The following is a 25,587-nucleotide window of genomic DNA, read 5'->3' as shown; positions in this document are numbered from 1 at the left end:
AATTTTACCCACAGACAGAACCCACCCCATTCAGCCACTTTGGTGTGTACACCTCTGCCTCCATGACTCCTTGCAGGAGATGGAAAGACCACAACTTGGGTCCTGGTTACAGATTATGGTTATATTCAGCAAAAGCTGTGTAATTGTAGGAACTATGTACTGTGGTATGTCAAACATTTAACTTGGTAGGATCATGTTTTTCCCTTACCTCTTTTTCAGAATTAGAGAGGTTATTGCTAGTCACTAGGATTCTTGTTAATAAAGAAACATTATTTATCACTGGAAATCATCCTTTCACCAAGACCTAATAACTTTTGTGATGTGTGGTTCCCATCAAAATACAAAATGAAATTAGCTACAATTTCTAGAGTTTTCTTCGCCTTAGTTTGTTAGCTAATCCCTTATCAATAGTCATTATGGCGCTTAGTGAGACCAAGAATGATGTATATGTGATTACTAAAGTTACATTCAAGCACTCTGAGCATTTACATTTAGCTGTTATGAATATGATCATAATTTACTATCTAGAAGTACTTTATTTTGCAGTGCTGTCATTCATAAATTCGAGTTCACAACATACGGACATTCTTAAATAGATCTTAAACTTATTATCAGTACATCCGGAGCTTAAATAACATGCAAGATATCCATTATTGATACCCAAGTGTGAATCAGAAACACAAAAATACCTTGGTAAAAATTATTGCGGTAGCTGCTACTGCTGCTTGCAACTAAAACTCTATGTAACAGATACAGTTTTACATCACATGACTGGTTGGACATAGCATTTTCCAGCAATTAGAAATTGGCACCATCTTCTTTAAAAGCTCAGTTCTGGGAACATATGTGTGGTTATAACACCAAATAATATTACAATCATGGCATAGACAAACTAATATATTTTCAGAGTCCATCTACTCAAATCAATTTAACTAGGCAGGACCTTCCTGAAAATGAAAAAAAAAAGTGTAACAATATATACTTGTGTGACTCACAGAGAACTCAAACATTTCAGTCATTTGACTATGACTAACAATTTTGTAGGTGGCAGAACCACCACTCATCCACAGGGGTATAGAGAAAGACTATTCATGACCCTATGAGGGAGGGTTCTCCACTAGGTCAACTAATACGGAAAGAACATATCTGTTATATTTAATATTGGAGATGCATCTTGATGGGTGCCCAAATGAGCTGAACCTCAGGCAATAACTAATAACCCAACAATAATGCGTATTGAGCAGATGAAAAGCGCTTCACTTTCATTAAAACCCAGAGGTGTCCTGTGGCTTGCATTTTGATTTTATGAATTTGTCACACTACTTTGGATCCTTGTTGTGATTTTTTCCTGGTTTGTGTTTCGAGTAATATTAATAACTAATAACCCATCAAGCTGGAAGGAATCAACCAAGTTCCCATCTGGCTCCATGGTGTATAGCGAGCGACAGGATCCTGACAAGTACTTTGGTAACCTGAGCTGGTCCAGTGGCCCCATCGCTGGATGAGCCAGGCAAGAAGAGGGAGGAATGAAAAGGTGTGACTCACTCATCTTTCCCAGGGAAGGAGGAGTGGATGTGAGTGTTTGTGAGCACATAGGTAGATGTGATTTTTCCAGTGCAGACAGGTGGAAACCATCATCCATACTCCTGGAAGGAGGGCAGGGTTGTTGCAGGTAATGTGATAAGGAAGTGAGGGATATCAAGTCAGTCTATTGTAAGCTCCCTTCTATTGCAATCTAAGCAAGTGCAGTGAGTTGGTAGGACATAAAAGAAAATTGACAAAGCACCCTGGATGGCTGCCTAAATGATGACCTCACTCTGAAGACCCTTGCCCCAGTGAGGGAAAATGAACAGGCTAATCAGTTTGGAGGGTTCTGATGATCTGCACAGCGAGGGGCAAAAAAAATGCAATTGACTGAGGTGTAGTTCAGATAATTATGCTTAGTGAAGATGTGCATAGTGCAGAACAGATGTCTGGAGCAAAACCATTGTTGAAGCAAGCACTGCAATCAGCGACTCCTTTACTGAACACATCAGTAAGCTCAGCACTTGAAACTGCCATATTAGTCAGCTGATAACAGAAGATAGTGCATTTGGGAATCAACTTGAAAAGCATCTGATTCTGAACTACTAGCTCTTCCTTCCATGGGGCAAGGGACAGGGGAGGGGACACTCGTCCTCTCTCAAAACTCCAGCACAAATTTCTAGAAGTACTTGTAAAGGTCCCACTATGCTCCTCAGTTCTGCCTCTACACCAAAAAGATGATACACTGAGCAGTTCTAAGACATCTTGTAAATAAGCTGTGGAAGGAAAATGAGGTTTTCCCCTGAGGGACCACCTATCTATGTGAAGACCATATTTTACTCACAATACACAGAAGCCTCAAGGTCAAGATCCTATATGCCAATGCGAATGACATCACAAGAAAAATGTTCCAAAACATGAGCTTCAAAGTCACAAAACCAATAGGTTGCATTATATGATGCACAACTGTGTCAACCATGAATGTCCTGTCATGTCCCCCAGAAGGAAGGGGTCACTAAAGGAAGGTAGAGATACAGGACGCATTTAAAGAGCTGCTCAAGCAGCAAGTGCTGGGTCAAAAATCCTCCTCTCTGCTATGCCCTAGAGAGCATTAATTGCTGGTATGTGCATCTGGGCCATAGAATAATTGAGGGAAGTCCATCAGTTGACTGAGAAGTTCAACATCACCCAAAACTAATGACCATGCTACAAGGTACTGCTCCATCAAAACAGGGGTCCACTTCCACTTGGAGTCACAGGTCTACTGAAGAGAAGGCTTCATATTTGCTTGTATGACATCTTAGACTCCTGGAAGCAAATCCAGTAGAATTTGGAAACTTTCCTTGCAAACACCAACAGCATGAGGTGTATTTACAGGGGCTACAAATTTAACTGTGACTTTTGTAGCTGTGAAAAGGTGACAAGAATGAGTTTTGGACTTTGTTCAGTACTTAGCAATAAGGCATTGAATCTGTGGGAAAAGAAGGAATGTACACAGAATGCTCCTATGCTACATAGGACATAGGCTGCATCCACTGATACTTACAATTCAGGCAAAGGATGGACACAACTGTATTCCCCCCCAAGCAACCACAAGGGAAATCTCTAGTGTGTCTCATCAACAGAAAGTCAGGATAGGGCACATCCCCACTCTCACCTCCGGCAAAGGACGAGGGAAAAGTTAGTGTGTCTGCTAGCTCATTCACTTCCCAAGGAATATAACAAATGACTGACTGATGCCTCTACATGTTGCTTAATGCCAAATAAGCACTGCCTCCCAAAAAAGAGGCACAATTGTATGTGCCCTTGGGTCAGTACTACATTACAGACTGGTTGTCTGACCAAATAAGGAGTAGTCTAAAACCAATTAGGTGTCCAAGCCTATAGTGTCAGCACTGTCACAACTCCTATTTGTTGATCTGGAGCTTCACTTTCCAAAGGGTACCACTTTGTCTGTATGAGGTAGTAGCTTGGTTATCTCCCTAAGCTACCAGCAAAGCATGCATCATCAGAAACTGTGATGGGCTTGGCTGCATGCTGGGAATATTCAGTAGAAAGTTGGTTAGACTGGTGCAGCATGCCATGGCTCAACAACAAGATTCTCACACTAAAAGAAGGCTTACAGATTTGTGCTGGTACAAATGCAACTGACACCTCACATTATACTGCAATATCTGCATTTTAAGGTGTGCAAATCATTCTTTGAATACTGCAGTAGCCATCAAGTACAGATACACAGTAGGTTCTAATCCTTGATGATGTACAGCAAGTTAAGACAATTGGCCATACCTATGACCCCCTGAGCTCTCTACAGAGATGGAAGTGCTCCAGTGAAATATTTCCCCTAAACTGAGAACAGAGAGGATTTCTTCTGGTTTATGGTAATCTCTGAGGATTGCACTGAAAGGAGTAACCACAAAAAGTCATCTTCAAGGAGTTCTTGGATAGACTTACTCAGGCTAGGTAGTTAATGCATAGTACTAAAGCAGTGCGCTGTAAATGAGGTACTTCCTGTGCCCAGGATATGGGGTTTGATTCCATCCACCTTCAACTTCCTACTGAGCAAGTTATTTAACTAGACAGTGTTCTTTTGTCCCCCCTGAAAGGTGACAATTTTGTCAAGTGGGCTTATCCAGTCAACAAATACATTAAAGTAAATTAAAAAAATAAATAAATGCATGGGAATACACGGAGATCGTTTTGTTTTTCTTGCAAGGCTTCAGCCACCATGGTTCGCACTTTGGTGAAGGCATTTGGTGATGGAAAAATTAAAAAATGACAACACCTTACTATAGGCAATACGTAAATAGAGTGAACTGAGATTCCCTATATGGACCCAATGATGACATGCCAAATGATGTTCATTATGCCCAGTTATATCTTCCAGACAACCTGAAGGAGGAAACACATGTTCTCCTATCTTTTGAGCATCAAACCTAAATGCAGTAAATGTATTTGCTGAAGGTACTCCACTGCAGAAACAGGCTGAGATAGGAGTAAAACATGTAATCCACCTCTGAAGATGAAGCAATGGACAACCTCTCCAATCCATTTAAGCAGAAGACTCTGTGTTTGTAAAAGAGTTCCATGGAGATTATTGGTCCCCAACTGGAACTCTTTCAGTTGAAAGGTAAGGGAGCTCTCTCACATGACCAAACTCATATATCCTTTGTGGTTGTTCTTGAAACCAGGGGAAACTCAAAGAACCATCTCAGGGCAGTCTGAAACCATAATGAGAGCTTTGGTGTCGCTGCCAGTGGAAAAGACCTCTTGGGCGACAGCGTGCAATGGTGAGTTCAAGAGATTGTGATACTCGAGAGGTTTACTTATGTGGCAAGTAGGCCTCTTTTTCATCTGGGTTTGTCCATGCTTGAATCTGGAGTATGGGACAGAAAAAAATGATAAAGGCCCTCTGCAGAAATGACTGCCTATTTTCTACTCAATATGACATTTACATGGTCCCGAGACTGGTGGTCAAGAAATGAACATCCAGGACTTTGCTATTTGTGTTCATCCTCACACTAGAGCCTGCTTCCACAGATAATATACTGCACAGTCAGGACACATGGAATCTACCTGCAGAAGCTGTACGTTCCTCCTTGGTGTGAGATTTAGAAAGTTCCTCCAGCTTGTACAATGCCTTCTTCACTAGGAGGGATTGCAAATGTGGCAAATGTTAATAATTGTTCAGGAATATAATCCCGAACATGGCAGAGAAGTGAAGCTTCCTGCCACATCTGTAGAAGTGATAACACTCATTGTATGGCACTAAGGTAGAGAAGTGTTGTGATCTCAAGGATATATGCTGGAATGAAGACATCACGTTAGACCCAGCATTGGGATTCTGGAAAGTTGGTCTCACAAATCATGTGGAGGGTCCTTTTTGATCATTGAAATCACTACACCTAGTGACTACAGTGTCTTCCATACAGAGAGACACAAAGTCATAAAATATCATGATTTGCAGGCAGAAATGACAGCAATGTGGAAGAAAGATACCCAGACAGTTCCAATAGTAGTAGGATCAACAGGTCTTATAAAAAAGAATCTACAGTCGTATTTATATATGTTACCAATGCATGTAACTCTATATGAATTGCAGGAGTCATTACTGGGCACAATGCGGGTGCTGTGAAGAGCACTTTTGGCTGATATCAAAGACTGAAACAATACTAATTTCATGAACTTTAATCATACTTTGACTTAGGAATATGGTCCATTCCCATCATAGTATTAGAAACCCAAAAGATTTGGATAAATTAAAAAGGGTCCACTTCCCTCATGGTATTAGAAATTGAAAAGACTTGGAGAAATTAAACCAGCATCAGCTTTCTTGGAAGGTGAAGGAAAAGAGACAAGATGCATCTAGGCTGCCTTAATGGCGTAACAAAGAGTAGGATAACTCTGATAGTCCTCAAGCTTCTTACCAAGAAGCTTCATCTCATAATTTGTGAGGGCAAGGAAGAAGGTAAAGGAACTTGACAAAATCCCAAGCTGTTCTTCCTAAGCTTGAGGTCATCTTCGGAAGACAGAGGGGAAATGGCTCATTATGTATGTCCATCACAGAGGCAGTGGTTTGCATATCCTCTGAATCATTTTAGTATTTGTTGTACAGGGGAGAATGGCACTCTCACCATCCAGAGACAAGAGCTCATGCACAGACTTGCAGAAGGTCATGTGAAAATCCAACTAGCTGATTGTGATGAGAAGTCAGGTTCTAGCAGCAGCCATGTGTTTGCCAAAGGAATGGATGCATAATGAGAGCCTGTGCTGTAATTTCAACTGCCTAATGATGCACTACTGCACCTGCTACCAGACAGACCCTGAGACAACAGCCCTAGCATGAAACAACCTGGGAGACGATCATTAACCAGGGTGCTCTGGCTCATATAGCAGAAGGGCAGTCCTCAGTTCAGAGTATCACATTATCAGTGATTGGATGACTCAAGAGATGACTCTGTGAACCAGATTGGCTGATCATGGTCTCCAGACAAATATTTCTCGTAGAACAATAAACGAACCACCACATTCAGTAACCCCCCCCCCCCCCCGGGTTGGGACCTGACAATGCATATCTGCTGATCCTTTCAGTCTTAAAGCAAGCTGAGGCCTGCTGAAGCTTGGAGCACTCATTGGGCTTTATGGATTCATATTTATCTAATGCTTGCGAACCATTTTACATTATTCCTCCTGAACAGTGATTTGTCTTTACTGCTTCTACAAATGGCATTTATTTAAATCCAGTTTACTCCTACCCTCTCCCAAAAAACTCATCTCAAATTCCTTAATTTCTTTTGCAATGTTCATGATTTTCTTCAATACATTGTTAACTATTTGATTTTTATTTGTTTGTGGTTGTTTATTTGGCTGGTGACATTATTAAACTTAATAAAGCTTTGCTATACCTTGGCATTTCCGATCCTAGTCTCCAGCTTACAAAAACATTATGCAGTACTGCTTATACGCCTAAAATTAGTGTCAGAATAGTTTTCAGGATATTTTTTAACTCAGTCAGATGTATAGAATGTACAGTGTAAATTACAGACTATGATGGAATTACAGAAACTGATGGTCAAAAAAGATAGCAGAGCAAGTTGAACATTAAGCACAATAACCATATCAGTGCTTCCTACATACTTGTCAGTAAGAAAGACCATATACTGCAATAGAATTAAAGCTTAAAGCTATCTCCAATGCTGCATTAATTAGTCGTTGTGCTGAAGGCAAATCAGACAGTATTAACTCATATTCTATACCGTCATAACTAGTCAAGACAGATGTCTGCCAAAGTTAAGTACAGCATTGTTGTCAAAACAACATACTGCCTGAATTTGGATAAGACAAGGTAGTGTTCACTTTTATATATAATTATAAGCATTAGTTTAAAAATGATGAAGTAAAGTTACACTGCATGTCTGTTAAACTGAGTTAACTACAGACATTTAGCAGCTTGTTATGGGAACCAGTCATTGGGCAAACTATATGTTGATAAGTTCAGCTGGACTGATTTTCAGAAAAAAAATATTTTCCATTGTTTCTTTTCCTAATTACTTTTCTGACTTGGTGAGATAAAATTTGAAAGTCACAGCAACTCCACATGTGAAAAATCCCATATAAATCTCTATTGTTACTCCTTTGTAGCGCACCATAATGCACAAAACTGGAACTTTTTTGTTCATACCTTTCAAAGGAACAAACCCATTCTGTAAGATCTGGTCCATTTTAATGGCAATGTTGGAAACATTCTGGGCAATGGCCTGAATCTTATCCATGAGGCTGGTAGATGGGAACCTGAAAGATAGAAAGTATCATCGGTTAGAGTTAATACAATATTATGCAAGGAAATATACTCCACATTACTTTGTCAGTGTATATGAATTATCCAATTAGCAGAGTCTAGATCAAGAAAGTCAAACGTATAGCCCACAAACCCACCAAATATGCCACATGGAGCTACTTCATTAAGTCATTCATGCACTCATTCATTAGCTCTCCAATTGCTTACTCTGTTTTATTCAGGGTTACAAAATTAGCTATTTACGACAATGCAGTTAATCAGTGAATGAGATAAAGTAAACTAATTCTCTGTATGCTGCATAAGAACAGGACATTTCTAGCCAATGCATTTCATTGTTATGAGACTTCCGCAGATGACACTCATCCAATACATCAGCAAGAGCATATGTTGACAATTTTCAATGGCAGTTTTTCCCTAGCAGTTATTTTTACACCACGTGTATTTTGTGATCAGTGCTAAATGTATACACTGACTGCAACACCAATCATTTCTTTTATCTCAATTTATTGCAGTGATTGAACTTGGGGTGTAAAACAATGATAGCATCTAGCTCAAATGCATTGCCGTGGCAATTATTTCTCTCACTTGGTACTTGGTAAATGTAGATTGCAGATGATCACCAAATGTCACTATCTGTTTTTGGTTGCAGTTTGTACATAAAAGCACAATACAGTGTGGTGTTCACAATAATAAGATCATTGATATGATTTGTTGGGCAATCCTTTCAGCTGTTCGGATTTTCACAAACTGTTAAGATTTTTGCCTCATATTTTAGTCTGTTCCTGATTATATCAGTGTTTTTCTGGCACATCATTGTGAAATTACATATATTTGAGCTTCAGATTTCGTATCCTTCAGAAAATGTCTGCTAATACAAAACCTGTTGTTTCAGCATCTTTTTAAGTTTATAAGAGCAATATTCAAAATCTGTCCCTGATTTGGGCCTTTGTGTCCCCATTATTTCTGGCATTGTCCAGATTTCCTGTGCTTTAGGGTTAAAAATATGCAGATGTGGACAAAAAATGGACAGTCAGGCTGTATATGAAAGCAGAAGGCAGCTATACAATCAGGCAGCTATACAATCACTGTGGAATAATCACTGATAGCTTCTTTTCAGGAACAGTGTGTGCATCTATGTACAATAATCTGAAATATATGATGCCACAATGTCTTTCACTTTCTTCACAATTAAACATCAGGATTGTGGACAGAAAGTTTATAGCTTTTTAGGTGGTACACAAATTGTGAAACAAGGGCAGTTACATGATTATTGTGAAACAGTCACTGACATGACTTGTTATGAGACAGTTGTATGTGTGTCTGACAGCAAAAAGTTAAAATACATTTACTGTGGTTCTTTATTTTGTTCATTTTTTAATTGAATGCTTTGTTCTGCATGAAAACCATCGATCTTCCCTCATACTGCTTACTCATTCATTCACTAGAGGTGGGAAATCCCCAGATGTACTCTAACAAGACGTATCTGTGTTTGCCATCAAACAGGTAGGCATTAGTGTTTCTTGTACCTTTGCATGCATCTTCGCTATGAATTGATTTTTAAAGGAGAACCACAATCACAGACTCAAAAAACATGTTTATTTCTTCATGGTTTGGTGTTTCCTATATTTTAACACCACTCTGGGACCATTTACAGGTTTTTAAATATTTGTATATGTAATTTCTGAGTTTGACCACACGAGGTCTAGCATCATGAAATGATCCTGATTGTTAAGTCTGCCTTTAGGTATCCCACAATGCAGTGCTTGTCTGTAAAAAAATTACAATAGGTTATGATAATAGAAACTGATTTTTACATGCAAAATGTATATGTATATATTTATATATAATTTTTGATCGCAAAATGAACTAAGGTTGATATATTTCCAGCCATGTAGTATATTGCCTTGTATAAAATCACAGACTTAATAATTTGGTTAAATAAGATGTACCATTAAAGTACATTAGGGCTATATATTATTATGACAGCTACTAGGTAGGGCAGGACCAGCTAGAATGTCACACTGATGGGGGAAGGGATGTGAATTTAACATGTGTACCAATAACACTTTGTTTTACAGCACAGTAAACCACTCCCATGCCTGATAATAAGCATAAATATATTTAGAAAGCTTGTGAGGAAATTATTACTCTATTTTTGTTTTACTTGGATCGCTTGTCTGTGTACTTAATAAAGGATTTTCGACTGGAAACAGACTGCCTTCTTGCTTGGATTACTTTCGAATACTTAGTAATGCTGTACAATTATATATATTTTCTATTATTACTTTTTGACTTGACGAGTTTACGTTCGCTACTTCTACTACTATTGTCTGATCTGATTAATATACAGTGATTAACTAGAAATATATGGACTGAAAATCTTCCACACAGAGAAGTTTCTTACACTGTTTTAAAAAATTACATTCATGCAGGCCTCTTTCTTCTTAAAGCTCCTGTCACTGCACTGATTTTACATGCATACCCTGTTGTTTTTCAGTCACTTTTAAGTAATATTTCATGCCATTTAATGACCACTTAAAACACAAACAGTGCAAATGCCGCAGACCAGACTTTCAAAGGGCTTTTTACTGCTGCTGCTTTTCAGAATGGCTAAATTGCAGTCTTTTGTGAAGCCTGAATTGTACTACTTTGTCTTATCTCCCATCCCCTTTCACACCTAACTTCCTTAGCTGTCAAAGAGCTAAGGGTAATTTGAGCTGTTACCTGGTGTGACTGACAGCTAACAGCAGGATTCTTGACTCGTGCTGTTTCCTTGTTCTAGCCTTTACTTTCTGTATGGGTAGGGGAAGGACAAGGGAACTGTGACATCACAGCATGGGTGGGGTTTTAGGACAATCATGGTGATGTGAGTTTGGGGAGGGAATTGGCCAGCAAAATGATGACATCAATGAACTGGAGACTGCAGCAAGCTTTTCAAGGGTGGGATAATAGTTTTTGAAAGTGAAACTAGCACAGTACAGTAAGGTACTGTTCTAGTGCAAATGAAACAGTCGATTTAAAATATTTTAAATGTTGTATTGTTGTTTATTCATAGCAGGGACTGTATATAGGGAGAAAAAGGACAGAGAAGATGAGCATTTAATAACAGAATCTTGCTGTTGTAATTTAATTTAATGGCCTAACTCCCCTGGTGGTGACATGAGTATTTGCTTCACTCCAAGGAATAGGCATGCCCTATTCTTTATGCACGTGCTCCCTTACATGTGCCTAAAACAGTTATAATCACTGGTTTGGGCAATCACACCTATATCCTCTCTGCACCAGTTCCCCCACATCTTTCACACCCCTACCTGCCACTGGAGGCTATGCTATCAGTGCAGTGGAGGAAGCTGGCTGAAGCCACTACCCCCCAAGTAATGGTTATGACACTCCTCCCTGCCTGTGCCATCAAACACCTAAGCTGCTAACTGAACTGGGATTGTCTGGGCTGTACCAAGGGCTTTAACCTACAATAACACAAGAGCAGACTATTGCCTTCACTTTTATCACAATGAGACATCAGTGATATACAAATAACTTGTATCTTGTTTTGAGTAAAGGAAAGGATACATGCAGTGTGTAAAAGCACAGAATATTTACATGATCACTGTTGAAATGATCATTGAGATGCCAGATAGGCATTATACATGTCTGAGAGCAACAAGAGAAAATGCATTGGTCATGATTATTCCCTTCATTTTCTGCTAAATGAGAGTGCTAAGACCACACAAAATGTTTCTATTTTTTGGTTGACAGGCTAAGTGTAAAAGCATAGGGCAGTTGCATGAACACTATTAAATGATCACTAACATGTTTCTCTAGAAGGAGGGTAGTGTATGCATCTGCCAATTGCAAGGATACGCACGAAGAGGCACATTCCACTAGGATAGTATGTGTGGAAAAGATCCTGAAGCTAGAGTTTCTTGCATTTTAAAAATGCAGTGAAAATATGCACCATGTTTTATCTTTGAAGTTGTTAATTTTATTATTGTAATTTCACAGCCTCACTAATCCCAATGTCTTCAGATGCAACTTATAACAAATATACACATTTTTTTACTTTTTCTTACAGGGCTAATAAATAATAATACACTCATATTTTCTACATGTCTGCTTTTGCAACATAAAAATAAAACTGTTTTGTTGTCTGTGAAAATGATGTTTTCTAGTACTAAAGAAGAAAGGGGAATGCTCTACTCAGAAGTGTGACTCGCTCTCAGAAATTCAGCGTGTAGCTAGACTATCTGGGTCCCTAACAACACAAGGTATTTACAGTTCATTATGGAATATCCAGTTCTGTCTAAATGGATTACTAAAAACTGTAAGACTTTTTCTGAGATGGAACCCCATACTAATAAATAACTTCAGTATAAAGTTCTATACTGCCAACATCTGTTATAGTCAGTTTTAATTAGGAATGAGCACACAGCTGCTGCTTAGGATGGAATATTACAGCCCATATCCATAATATGTATGCACTATGTCATTACATCAGAAGTACAAACAATATCACACCAGACAAGATGTCATCTATTACTGCATATACAATGATGCCTAAGCTCAGTGTGCTGAAAATGTGCTGCCGTGAAATTTAGGATTTACATGTCATGACTTTTTTGAGCACTGAATGGCAGTCATGAGTGCCTTTTGCAAAGAAGTATCTTAGAATTTTTATTATGAACTGTCATGGGGAAACACAGATATGACCTCATGCACAAACATCACATGTGATGTTTCAGAGGACTATACGTTTTAGTCTGGCATTATACATAGTTTATACTGGGAAGTACTACATCACCTTTCATCAAAAGGCATGTGGAACACAATGTCAAGAATATATGTGAACTAACTTGTAAACACGGCAGAAGTATAAAATGGGAAATATTTGCCCAGACAAGATGACAGTTCTAAACTTCATGAACTGACTAAGAAATGAGCTGTTATGTAAATCAGGATAGAGATATAGGGAAATCGTGAGCATTCTGGAATGATTCTGTACCAAATCTATCTTATTAGAATGCATTTTTATTAACTGCTATAGGACAAATGGTATATCACCTCTAACAAAGGTTTCAGCTGCAGTGTTTCAGTATTAGTTTAAGGGTGTGCCCACTTATGCAACCAGCTTATTGTACTTTTTTATTTTTTATGTTTTTTCCCCTAACATATTTGTTTTTCAATTGAGTTGTACAGATTATAGGTCACATTAAAGGTGGTAAAAGTTTTGAAATGATTTATTGTGGTCTCATTTTTTTTTACACTTTTTATATCCACTGTATAATCTTGGTATGCACGGATATATATATATATATATATATATATATATATATATATATATATATATATATATATACACATGTATATATTTTTATACATATATATAAAATTTGCAAAGCATACAGCATTTCTCTTGTTTTCTTGTCCAAACATTTCAATGCAGTTTGGGATCAGTCGATTACAGCACACCTGAAAGAACAGTAAGAGCAGAATGATTTATAGCTTGATAGCTTGGACTTTATTCCTAGATGCAATAGCAGTTTCAATATTAGCTTTAGTCTTCTGAAGTATTCCTTACAAATCTTTGCTTTCATTTGTTCATGTTTTACTGTTTACCCTTCATCTATTCGCAAATATTAATACAATCCCTTCAGTTCAAGTTCCTTTATATCACATTCCTGTCCCAGATTGATATTTTCTTGGTGCTGCGTTTTTCTTTTATAAATGTTGTTTTTTGAGCAGTTATTAAGACTAAACATAATCCTTATATCATCTGAGAAAGTTTTAACCATTTGTAGCTGTACTTTCAAATCTTCATCTGAAGAGCTATGTAATTTTAACTCACCCACAAAAACATGTCTTTAAATAAGATTGCTTTCTTTTAGTTAAGCTATAACCATAGCCTATTCTATTAAGTAAACAGCGTAATGGGTTAAAGCTAAGGTAAAATAGTATTGACATAGAATCATCCTGGAATATTCTCCTTTGAATTTGTATCTTTGGAAAAGCAGTTCTCCCTTTATCATGACTCAGCTGCAGAGTGGTTTGCCACTGTTTCATAGTTACTGCAATGCAGTGGATCAATGTAGGGTATATATTATTTATCTGTAAGCATTTTATAATTCAGGAAAGTGGGATACTGCTGAATAGTTTTTGTAATCTATCCATGCCACTCTTAGAGTCTTCCCCTTTTTCCATGTAACTCCTATATCTGATGTAAATCTCTGTTCATTAATTACTATTAGGACCTCGGTTCCATCCTCGGAATCGATACGGCCGTTTCCAAGCTCGCGCCAGCCAAAAACTATCAGCTAAGACCTACCCATAATGCCCCTCTCCTAGTTACCACCCAGGACTCAAGTAGCTGGGGACTCAGTCCTAATAGTAATGAATGAACAAAGATTTACAACATCAGATAAAGAAGTTATGTCTTACCATAATGTTCCATCTGTGTTATAGATCTTTGTTCATTCATTACGTACCGCCCTCCTTCCCCCTGCCTGGACTCCTAGTGGACTTTAGGAACTCCTACTTAGAGAATTTGCTCAGACAGAGCCTTCTATTATTTTTTTCTATTACTACGTCTATTATATCGGGGCGGGCAAACTCGATCTGGAGTAACTAGGAGAGGGGCATTATGGGTAGGTTTTAGCTGAGAGTTTTTGGCTGGCATGAGCTTGGAAACGGCAGTATCAGTTCCAAGGACGGAACTGAGGTCCTAATAGTAATGAATGAACAAAGACCTACAACACAGATGGAGCGTTATGGTAAGACATGACTTATTTTTATTACCTTTTGGTTTTGTTGCTTTGACTGAATTTTTTGATAGATGCTATAAATTTTGTTTTCATCACTTCCAGTATATCATTTATATATTAAATGACAAATATCTCCAAATGTGAGTCAAGCTATTAAAGAATAAACCATAAATGATGTAAACAGTCTCTGAATAAAATAAAAATAAGCCCTTCAATTACTCAGTTATCGTTTTCATCCCTGAAAGGGATTTCATAACATTGAAGTTTAATAAACCATATGCTCAATGTTTTAACTATTTCCTTTTCATGTAAATTTTAAAATTCTCAAAATCATTCAATCCAGGGTAGCATTTTGCTTATCAGTCACAGAATCTAGAATATCATCTGCATCAAATTTGGTATCATAAGTAATTTAAAAAATCATTGACAATAAATGCAAAGTTTGTTCTTACTACAAGCTTTCAGGATATTCTTAGAGTTGTTTGCATTAATGTCTGAAATGAAGTTTTCTGGATATTCGTAATTTATAAAAAACAACTGGGCTCGTATTAAAAATGTGTGTGTTAAGAGGACATCTAAAATCTCCATAAGTAAACATGCTTGTTCAATGCTAAAACCCTCCATACTTAAATGTTTATGCCATACCATCTGTCTGCTAATATGTCTGTGAGATAAACTTTAACAACTCTGCCAACCCTCAACCCCAAACATATCAGATCACTTTTTCTTTCCCATGTCAATGTTTTTTTTTTAATTTATAATTTTCAATAACCTCTGTTTTTGTTTCTTCTCTTGACTCAGTTCCTTAGTCCCTTGTTCCTCTAGCCAGCCCAGTGTTTCTTCATCTAGGTAATATTTTGTTTTGATCTGGTGCATTTGTTTTTTGTGGTCTATTCTTTCTGTCATAGTCCTTGCCCTGATCCAAACCTAGCCATATGGAAGGAATGTTTCCATCTTCTGTGGATTCTGCACTGCCATTTTTTCCAGTCCCGGCACTAGTGTATTCACTAAGACTGCCAGTTTTTTATCCTATAACTTGCAAACCTAGTCTTATTTATTTTTGACCCATCTTTCTCCAAATATCAGGGTCATCTTGGTGAGATTTTGTAAAAGAAAGGTCCACCACACGAGAGTCCTCACACAACTCTCTTTTTCTTCGTAATTCCATTTCTCCATTTGGACCTCGATTGGTATTCAGCAGAATACAGGTCTAGAATACTTCCTTACTGACTTGTCATAACGTAAGAAGTAAAAATCTTATACATTTCACCAGAATTTCCACAGGTTTAAAACAACTGAAATGGTTTGTTTACATTCACTGTTGAAGTGTAGTAAAATTCTATAAATAAAATAGCGGTCTTGGGTCCCTTTTCTAGCTGAACCCACTGTTGTTTAATGAAATCACAGAAAGGGAATGAGCTTTAGCTTTTACATAAACATAAAGACAGAGCTTCCCATGGCTTCACTTTACAGACTGACACAATGCAAGATCCTCATTTTCCACTGAGATGTCATCAACTTCTGCTTAATATGTAGAATTACAGTAATGCTCTAGAATCACATGTATTTATTTATATTTTGTTATCCAGCAATGTCTAAACAAATCTGTGAAGAGATACTTTTCAGTGGTGGCCTTGTAAGAAAAGCTCCATATACAGAAGGAGAAACCAAAATTATAGCCAATAAATATATCAATGTGGTTATTATCTCACAAATGAACACACATGTAAATGTAATGGAGCAAATATATCATGACTGATTTAAAACAGTAAACCTTATTGTTGTTCAGATCGCACACAAAAAAATGCACAGCTGAACAAAATTTCATTTCTCCAAGCTCATATACAACATAAACACAAATAAATGCACAAAAACACAACAGCAGCAGAGTCTGAGTCAACCAAAGGCACAGAAAGTTTCATCAGCCATGCACAGTTCATTCACGATCACAGTGACTGCATCTATCCATTCCCTCCACACTGCCACTAGCACCATTTCAAAACCCGCAACATCCAAAATTCCCAGTCAGGCTCCCTTCAACCAACCGAACCTGAACTCCAGATTTAAAAAGTCTGACATAGTCGGGTCTTCAATTACCTGCATCCATCACAACTGTCACCACCAGAAGGCCCAAATGGCCTAAACCAGTTCAGTGATCTCCCCACGATCTCCCAAAATCTCCTCCATCCATGCTGACATAATCTCATCACCAGCATCATCTCCAACACCAGCAACATTGTGAAGAAACAGTCTGGTCTGTCCGACCAACAATATTCGATCTGATTCAATCAGCAGACAAAAGCCAACTACATCCAGCGCACCTCGCCACCCGAATGGCTGCAACCAGCACAAATCTCCAAATGCAAACAAACCAACGGACCATGGCTGCAGACAAACCGCACACCAGATGAAGTCAGAATGGACTCCCCAGACAGATGATATCTCAACAAAATCCACAAATTCAACACAAAAACACAAAACACATCAGGAGGCAGAGAGGCTGCTGTCACACAAGGTGTCACCATCTTGTTCAGCTCAGATTTAACATAGTTAGGATGTGTCAGTTTTATATTTACAACTGCAGTGCTAAAACACAAACTAGGAAAACAACAGCAAGGCTGAACAAACCCAAGAAATAACAATCCTGCTGCAGTAAAATGTTCCAGAGACTTGCAGAACTGGTAAAAGAAGTACTTTATGCAAACTAAACAGTTAATGACTTTCATCCTATTTTTACAAGGACTTCATCAGAGCTGACTTGATGATGAAAAATTCTTTAAATAACAATAATGAAAGAGTCGTGCTGAAAAAGCACCTGTGAATGGCACCAAACCAAATAGAATCAATCAGACGCGTAAAAACTTTAGCTTGAGAACTGAACTATTGAAACAGCCTCATTAAGCCCAGAAAACATTGTTGCATCTAATTTAAGTTGTCAATCTAACTCTTTTGAACAAATGTGCATCAGTAAAAAAAAAAAAACCTCTATCATATTTTAAAACCTGATCAACAACTAAATATTTAAAACAATAATCTGGATTTGTATTAATGTGCCTATATAAGCCATTTGTATTTTTTTTATCCTTACATCAAGCAGATACTCATGAATTTGAGTTTTAAACTCTCTTCCTGTTACCCCCACATAAAACGCAGGACATAAATCACACAGTGCAAACTGCATAATGATCAATCATGTATAGGATGTGTGCTATTCAGAAAAGCAAATTCTGCACTTTGGCCAGAGCAAACAGGATAGTTGAGCATGGTATATGCTAATGACCACATAATGAAATGGTAATGAGCAACATTATTATAAATGATTATCTCCATGTATGCAAATGTGGCAAACAGAATGGTGGAGTGATTCAGAAACATAAAATGCCTCACAACAGAGCTGGACCCACTGTATATTTGAACCTTGCCAAATGCTTGTGTTTAGGCTTAATCAATAAACAATGTTAGAGGCTCCAGACATATTAGTATGTCTGTATCTGCAAAAGGGGCTCTTATTATGCTGCCATGCCTGATGGTGCATGAGGTCGCCCCCACAGGTGCAGGGTCATCTGACATCACTTAACATTTCATGGACATAGCATGACATTGTGCACCTGTACAGTGTGGAAAGGGACAGCAGTCACTAAATTGCAGATATATGTCTGCCACGTTTGCAGCCCCATGGGAATCATGGAAAATGTATACCAGTGAATACTATGGTTTGAGTTGCTTTAGGTATTTTAGTTACAGGAACCTTTTAGTGACCTACTGGTGACACAGTAGACGTTTCTCAGCCATCTTTCTCAAAAATACTGAAATCGGTTCCCTGAGAACATGCTTCAGCCTGTGGAGGAGCACATGTGGCTTCCAAGTACCCCAAAGAAGACAGTTAACATGATGTGGGAGTTCTGTGATAAGGCTGATTTCCATGACATACTGGGGCCATAGACTGTACCTGGACCAAAATAAAGGCCTCACCTGGTGAACTTGGAAGGAAGTACGTGAACCACAAAGGGAGTCTCTCCATTAACTATTAGGTGGTCTGTAATGCACAGGGTATAATCTACAATTTGTCTACAAGCTTCCCAGGCAGTTAATACAACTTCCACATATGGTACATCTGTAGCCTGTACCAGTGGTTTGCAAGAAGTGACTTCCCCAGGGATACCTTGGTGATGCCAGATATGCCATGGAAGCCTGCACATGACACCCATAAGAAATCCATAAAATTAAAGAGACTATGCACATAAATGCGCCTAATCACAAACAAGAAATATTACTGAATGTGTGTTTGGGCTGTTAAAGGCATTCTTTTACTGTCTGGATTCATTTGGTAGTAAATTGCAGTATGACCCTGGTACATTTGTGTGTGTGTGTGTGTGTGTGTGTGTGTGTGTGTGTGTGTGTGTGTGTGTGTGTGTAAAGTTATATTTGGGAAACAGTTACAGTGTGTGGGGAGGGGGGGCACTTGCAGGAGGCAGCAGTTCCCAGCACAGCACTCAGAGTGTGGACAGCTCCTCATCTCTGGCAGGCAAGGTAGAGAAGACATCGCCCATTCCAGTGTGTGACTGAGTCTATCCAAGCAATTGCATATAAAAACTACATGCACTCTGAGAAGTCATCATATAAACTCCGAATCACATTCACTATCTCATCCATTGCTGTGATGATACTTGCCTCATATTGCACTATGTTCCTGTAGGGTTCCTATTACCTCATTGAATGTTTAGGTTAGCAAATACCTAAATGTCGATCTGGTAATACCAAAAACAAAAAACCGCGAACGGCCGATTTAATGCAAGGAAAGAATTACCTTGGCTGTTATGTGGATTTTGCTCCTTTCCCCACTATAGAACAGTCTTGGAGTTGGTATATTTAGTTGGGGGAGTTTGGGGGGGTTTAATTTAAAACATTTTTTTTTTCGGCCTAGGGAACATAAAAGTTTGCTCGGTTAATATAGACGTGTTCCTGTATATACACTTGGTTGCAGCAACTGATACACCAACCTCACAGGATGAAAGGTAGTCATGTCTGCAGAAAGCACTATTAACCAATCTATGTGTAGACTACTCATCTGTCTACTAAGAACCAGTACACTTTCCTTATCTGTAGTGTCCCCATTAACCTGTCCAATCTGTGAGGTGTGAGAAACTTGAGTATCCATGGGCACAGAGGGATGACTATGGTCTGTGCTGGGGATGCAGTGGTCACAATTCCTCATGTCCAATGCACACTCTGTACTTCCTAACTGTTCCAGCTCATCCATGCCAACATTAGCAGAGGCTTCAGATCCCCCAACATCAGATGGGGCAGTTCCATAATGCTAGTGCCAGATAAATCATCACCAATGAATACACCACAGCACAAAACAACCAGTGTTACCATCATGCAATAGCCGGAAAATTTTGCTGGAATAATCAATAGAATCCATAATAACAGTGCCACCCCCTTTATCAAGTTTCATAACACAGACTGTAAGGATGCTTTTGCAAGGTACTTCTAAGCCCCTCTTCCGTCCACCCAAATCAAGACAAACATTTATTTTCTTTGAACTAAAAATATCACGTATATCCTTTTCACATACCTTTTCAAAGGCATGGACCAAACGAATCATGGGCAATTTGAAAGTGCTCTTCTTTTTAAACAAACCCTGTACATTAGTAACTCTGTAACGCTATTCATTGTTCCTATATAAACAGGCCAAATTTAACTTCCTTGTGATAACTTTCAGCTCTACCAGAAATTCTCCCACATCAACCTTGGAGTTGGGAACAATGATGAAATCTCTTTGAAAAATATTGAAATGCGTGTCCAATATTGCTTAAAGACTATAATTAAAAATATTGTACCTCCCCTCATTTATAGAAAATACCTTCCTGTGCAATTGTTTCTGTCATGGTGGAAACCAAAGTATTGTCTTCAAGCCCCTCTCCCTCATGTTTTTCCTCCTCTCTGCTTTCCTTTGCCAGTTCCTCTGGAGCTGACATCCCTGCGGTGGTAGTAATTCTGGGGAAATCCTTGCACAAGTTTGTGTTTGCATGACAAACTCTTGTATCTCCTCAGTAGGGTGAGTACTATAGGGTCTTGGGGTGCTACTGAGTGGTTAACCTCAACCACTTGCGCTGACTCTTGTACTTCAGAATTACGATTAGTATCACCCCTGGGCTCGTCATTATAAGAATGGTTGACTACATCTTTATGCAGAGTTTTAGCTATTGTGTACACCATATTGTTCTTGTAATCATTCTTTTTTTTTTTTTTGCTTCTTCTTTATAATCCCACAGTACATTTTGTAAATCTTATTCAAAATAATTCTTGTGTCTATTTTTATAACAATCAAACAATAAACTGTGTTTAATGTTCTCATTCAAAGCCTCTAATTCATCTTTCAATAAATTCATTTGCATGATATTATCCCTTACTAGAACTGACATCAACTCACAGCTGTGCCTGTCAAATATAGATGTCAGTTCGACATACAGTTCAGAATCACAAGAAATCCCACTAGAGAATTTCCAGAGCCTCACAAGAAATCTCATTAGGGAATTTCCATGTGCCTCACAAGAAATCCTATTACAGAATTTCCACAGCCTCACAAGAAATCTCACTAGGGAATTTCCACAGCCTGAGCCCCTTAGGGACCCACTTGTGGACAATAGACTCATTCAAAAACTCATTCTCCAACTGAAAATTGCTAAATGTAGTTATTTTTTTCCCAAAAGAATCCAACTATTTAATCAAAGAAAGGCCCACAAGAGTACTGCTGCCTATTCTGTGAAATAACACACTCTTACTAAACCAAGAGTACTTTGAGGGGCTGATGAATGAAGAGAATGAGAGGGAGAGAAGGTTGGATGATGTGCGGATAGTGAATCAGGAAGTGAAGCAGATTGGCAAGGAGGAGGTAAGGACAGCTATGAAGAGGATGAAGAATGGAAAGGCTGTTGGTCCAGATGACATACCAGTGGAAGCATGGAGGTGCTTAGGAGAAATGGCAGTGGAGTTTTTAACCAGATTGTTTAATGAAATCTTGGAAAGTGAGAGGATGCCTGAGGAATGGAGAAAAAGTGTTTTGGTACCGATTTTTAAGAATAAGGGGGATATGCAGAGCTGTAGTAACTACAGAGGGATTACATTTATCAGTCACAGCATGATGTTATGGGAAAGAGTAGTGGAAGCTAGGTTAAGAAGGGAGGTGATGATTAGTGATCAGCAGTATGGTTTCATGCCAGGAAAGAGCACTACAGATGCGATGTTTGCTCTGAGAGTGTTGATGGAGAAGTACAGAGAAGGTCAGAAGGAGCTGCATTGTGTCTTTGTGGATTTAGAGAAAGCATATGACAGGGTGCCTAGAGAGGAGTTGTGGTATTGTATGAGGAAGTCGGCAGTGTCAGAGAAGTATGTAAGAGTGGTACAGGATATGTACAAGGGTAGTGTGACAGCAGTGAGGTCTGCGGTGGAGTGACAGATGCGTTTAAGGTGGAGGTTGGATTACATCAAGGATCAGCTCTGAGCCCTTTCTTATTTGCAATGGTGATGGACAGGTTGACAGACGAGATCAGACAGGAGTCCCCGTGGACTATGATGTTTGCAGATGACATTGTGATCCATAGTGAGAGTAGGGAACAGGTGGAGGAGACCCTGGAGAGGTGGAGATATGCTCTAGAGAGAAGAGGAATGAAGGTCAGAATATATGTGTGTGAATGAGAGGGAGGATAGAGGAATGGTGAGGAGGTAGGGAGTAGAGGTGGCAAAGGTGGATGAGTTTAAATACTTGGGATCAGCAGTTCAGAGTAATGGTGAGTGTGGAAGAGAGGTGAAGAAGAGAGTACAGGCAGGATGGAGTGGGTGGAGAAGAGTGTCAGGAGTGATTTGTGACAGATGAGTACCAGTAAGAATGAAAGGGAAGGTCTACAAGAGGGTAGTGAGACCAGCTATGTTATATGGGTTGGAGGCAGTGGCATTGACAAAAAGGCAGTAGTCTCAGCTTGACGTGGCAGAGTTGAAGATGTTAAGATTTGCACTGGGTGTGACGAGGATGGACAGGATTAGGAATAAGTATATTAGAGGGTCAGCCCAGGTTGGAAGGTTTGGAGACAAAGCCAGAGTGGCAAGATTACGTTGGTTTGAACATGTGCTGAGGAGGAATGCAGACTATATTGGGAAAAAGATGCTAAGGGTGAAGCTGCCAGATAACAGGAAAAGAGGAAGGCCTAAGATAAGGTTTATGGATGTGGTGAGAGGGGGCATGCAGGTGGTTGATGTGACAGAGCAAGATGCAGAAGACAGGAAGAAATGGAAACAGTTGATCCGCTGTGGCGACCCCTAACGGAAGCAGCCGAAAGAAGAAGAAGACTAAACCAAACATCCAAAGAAGTACTTGTCTCAGAAGCTCTTGATTAAGGAACGACTTCAGCTCCTCAGTTAAGATGTACTGGACGATCCCTGCTTCCATTTACAATTACAGTATATTTGCCATGATGAACACCTGTTTGTGTGGTACTCAAGACCTTGTTGGGAACAATCATGGACAAGCTATTATCAGGTGCAAACACCACAGCTGATAAACTGAACTCCTCTTTAGCATTCGGAGTCACAGAAAGTGTTGGAGTGTTATGAAAGTAACATACCAGATGAGTCAGCTTGCCAGTCAATATAGAAAGATCTTCCATTTGCCTACTTGGAGCCACAAGTTCCTGGCATTCCATCAAACAATTAAGGCTACCACTACTACCACTTATAACCAGAAAAGTAGCCACTACTGTGAATCTGAAACTAATAAACAGGATCACAGCACATGTCCTCAGTTTCCACACAAGACATTGTGGCAACTGTAACTTTCACAAATATCCAAGATTAAACCAAAATAACATAATATAAAAGTAAAAGGCGTTATTGCAGTTAACTTTAATTGAGAGCTTCCATTCATAAAATGAGCTTCATCAGAAATGAAGATAACTTACTTCCATCATTTAAATTGTAGAAAAACAATGATGTCACAATCCAAACCACCAATCACAATCAAGCTATCAATAAAACTCATGTAATGAATAATTTAATTCAAATACCCTAAAACAATTATTTTACAAACGTAATTTATTTATTTTATTTATTTTACATATGTCAACAGGGATAGTCTAACTGGATATATGTCCATTTTCAGCGGAGGCCCAGGGAGAAAAGCTCCAAGATAATAATACACATTGAATATTTAGTAAATGCTAGTTTCAAGCAGATTACAGTCATAAGCAATATCAGCATTTAGCACATATAGTACTAACTTATTATAAAACACTTTACAAAACATAACATTATTTTCAGTTATATATATATAACATTACATTCAGGTTTAAGACACATTGAGCAGCAGTGATACAATTGACCCTTCCTATAAAAAATTATATAAGGACCTAACAAACAAATTAAACTATTCTGCAATTCAGAATGAATATTTGTAATTTATAATTTACCAGTGGGCGATCTTAGAACACTATTTAGTGAAACATGATCATTTAAACCTGGTAATACAGTAATGTTTAAGTTGCTAAAAGATATTCATATTATAAATATGATACATTATAATAAATATTATTCATATTTAGTGTCTGGAATTAAAAGAAGCTTCCACTTTTAATTTACATAATCATCATCAACATCCTTTTTCCCATTTTCTACATGAGGCTGGTGTGTCGCATCAACTGTTCCCATTTCTCTTGATTCTGTGCCACTCTCCTACCATTGTCAACAGTCATGCCTGACTATCAAAGGTCTTCTCTAAAGCAATTAATTGATCTCTTTGATGGACATTCCATTGTTCTCGCTTTCTTCCTGTTTCTCCCAATATTTTTCACCACATCATCTCGTGCTTTCCTGCACATGTCTAAACAACAGTAATCTGATTTCTTTGACTTTTTCTGCAAATGGAGCTACTTTGGCTTCTGCTCTGTCCTCATTTTTTCGTCCGTCCCACAGTGTACATCTTATCACTGATCTTAGGCGCTTCATCTCCATCATCTCTTACTTCCCCAACTGCTCTGTCTTCACTGTCTAGGTTTCTGTACCACACCATAGTACATGTCACACCATTGTTTTGTACACCTTACTCTTCAACTTCTTTTGACATTCTTCTATCACACACTACCTTTGACTTCTGCATTCAGACTTCCTTTCTCTTCAACCTCCTCTCACAGACACTTGAAGGTGTGAACCCATTCCACTATTTTCTCTTCTATCTCAGTTTTTATCTTCTTCAAATTTCCCCATTTGCAGCCATGAAAACTATCTTGTCTGCACTCAGTTTTCTTCTCATGTGCCTTTACTTTTCTATTCCCTTGTAATTTACTGGAGTTTTTGTTCAGAGTCTGCCTGTAATGCCACATCATCTGCATACGGCAGCTTTGTTGATCTGGTCCCTCCAATGTGATTACTAATGTAGTCCATCACCAGAATGAAAACGAGTGAGCTCAGAGCTGAGACATACACCCCTGCTGAGAACCCCTCTGTGCATCACAGCACTGTTTGTACTTGTATCATTGGGTCCTTTTACATAGCCTGAACTAATGCTACCAATGTTTTTGGGACCTCTGACCATTGCAGGGCTGCCAAATAAGCATTTTATGATAAAAATGTTATGGCCTATAAACTACCTGACCAGTTTAAACACATCTTACTACATGAGAAAAAGCCCTAAACCTATTATTACAATTGAAAGAGTTAGTCCACTGATATCACAATTTTCAATATTATAGATGCTTTATTTAATTTATGACCCACCATTCAGAATGGTTTTATTTAAGTTACTGATTTTTAAGATTGTTGTTAATAAGTTAAAGTATGTTTAATATTATAATTGGTCTGGTTAGGGTTCTGTTAAAGTTCTTTGTATACGGTTCTGAATATTTTTAAGATACCTTACCTCAGTTTATATTGACAAATATGGAAATTGCTTACATTTGAGTATATTTGCCATTGTTTGATCAAAAGAAATATTTTCATAAAATCAAAATCCTAATATGC

At 38.4% G+C, this 25,587-nt stretch overlaps 1 protein-coding gene across 1 annotated transcript in view; it reads right to left on the bottom strand.

Annotated features, from left to right (window-relative positions):
- MGAT5B (alpha-1,6-mannosylglycoprotein 6-beta-N-acetylglucosaminyltransferase B) overlaps nt 1–25,587 on the bottom strand; it is a 3,749,208-nt gene that overhangs the window by 2,341,608 nt on the left and 1,382,013 nt on the right. The window contains exon 4 of the mRNA XM_044089029.1: nt 7,706–7,815. Coding sequence (XP_043944964.1) covers nt 7,706–7,815 — 110 coding nt within the window. The remainder of the gene's footprint in view (nt 1–7,705; nt 7,816–25,587) is intronic.

The sequence above is a fragment of the Protopterus annectens genome, chromosome 12.part0 (assembly GCF_019279795.1).
Source record: "Protopterus annectens isolate FY-2018-M chromosome 12.part0, PAN1.0, whole genome shotgun sequence".
NCBI classification, from domain to species: Eukaryota; Metazoa; Chordata; order Ceratodontiformes; family Protopteridae; genus Protopterus; species Protopterus annectens.
This window is presented reverse-complemented; position numbering and strand designations above follow the sequence as displayed.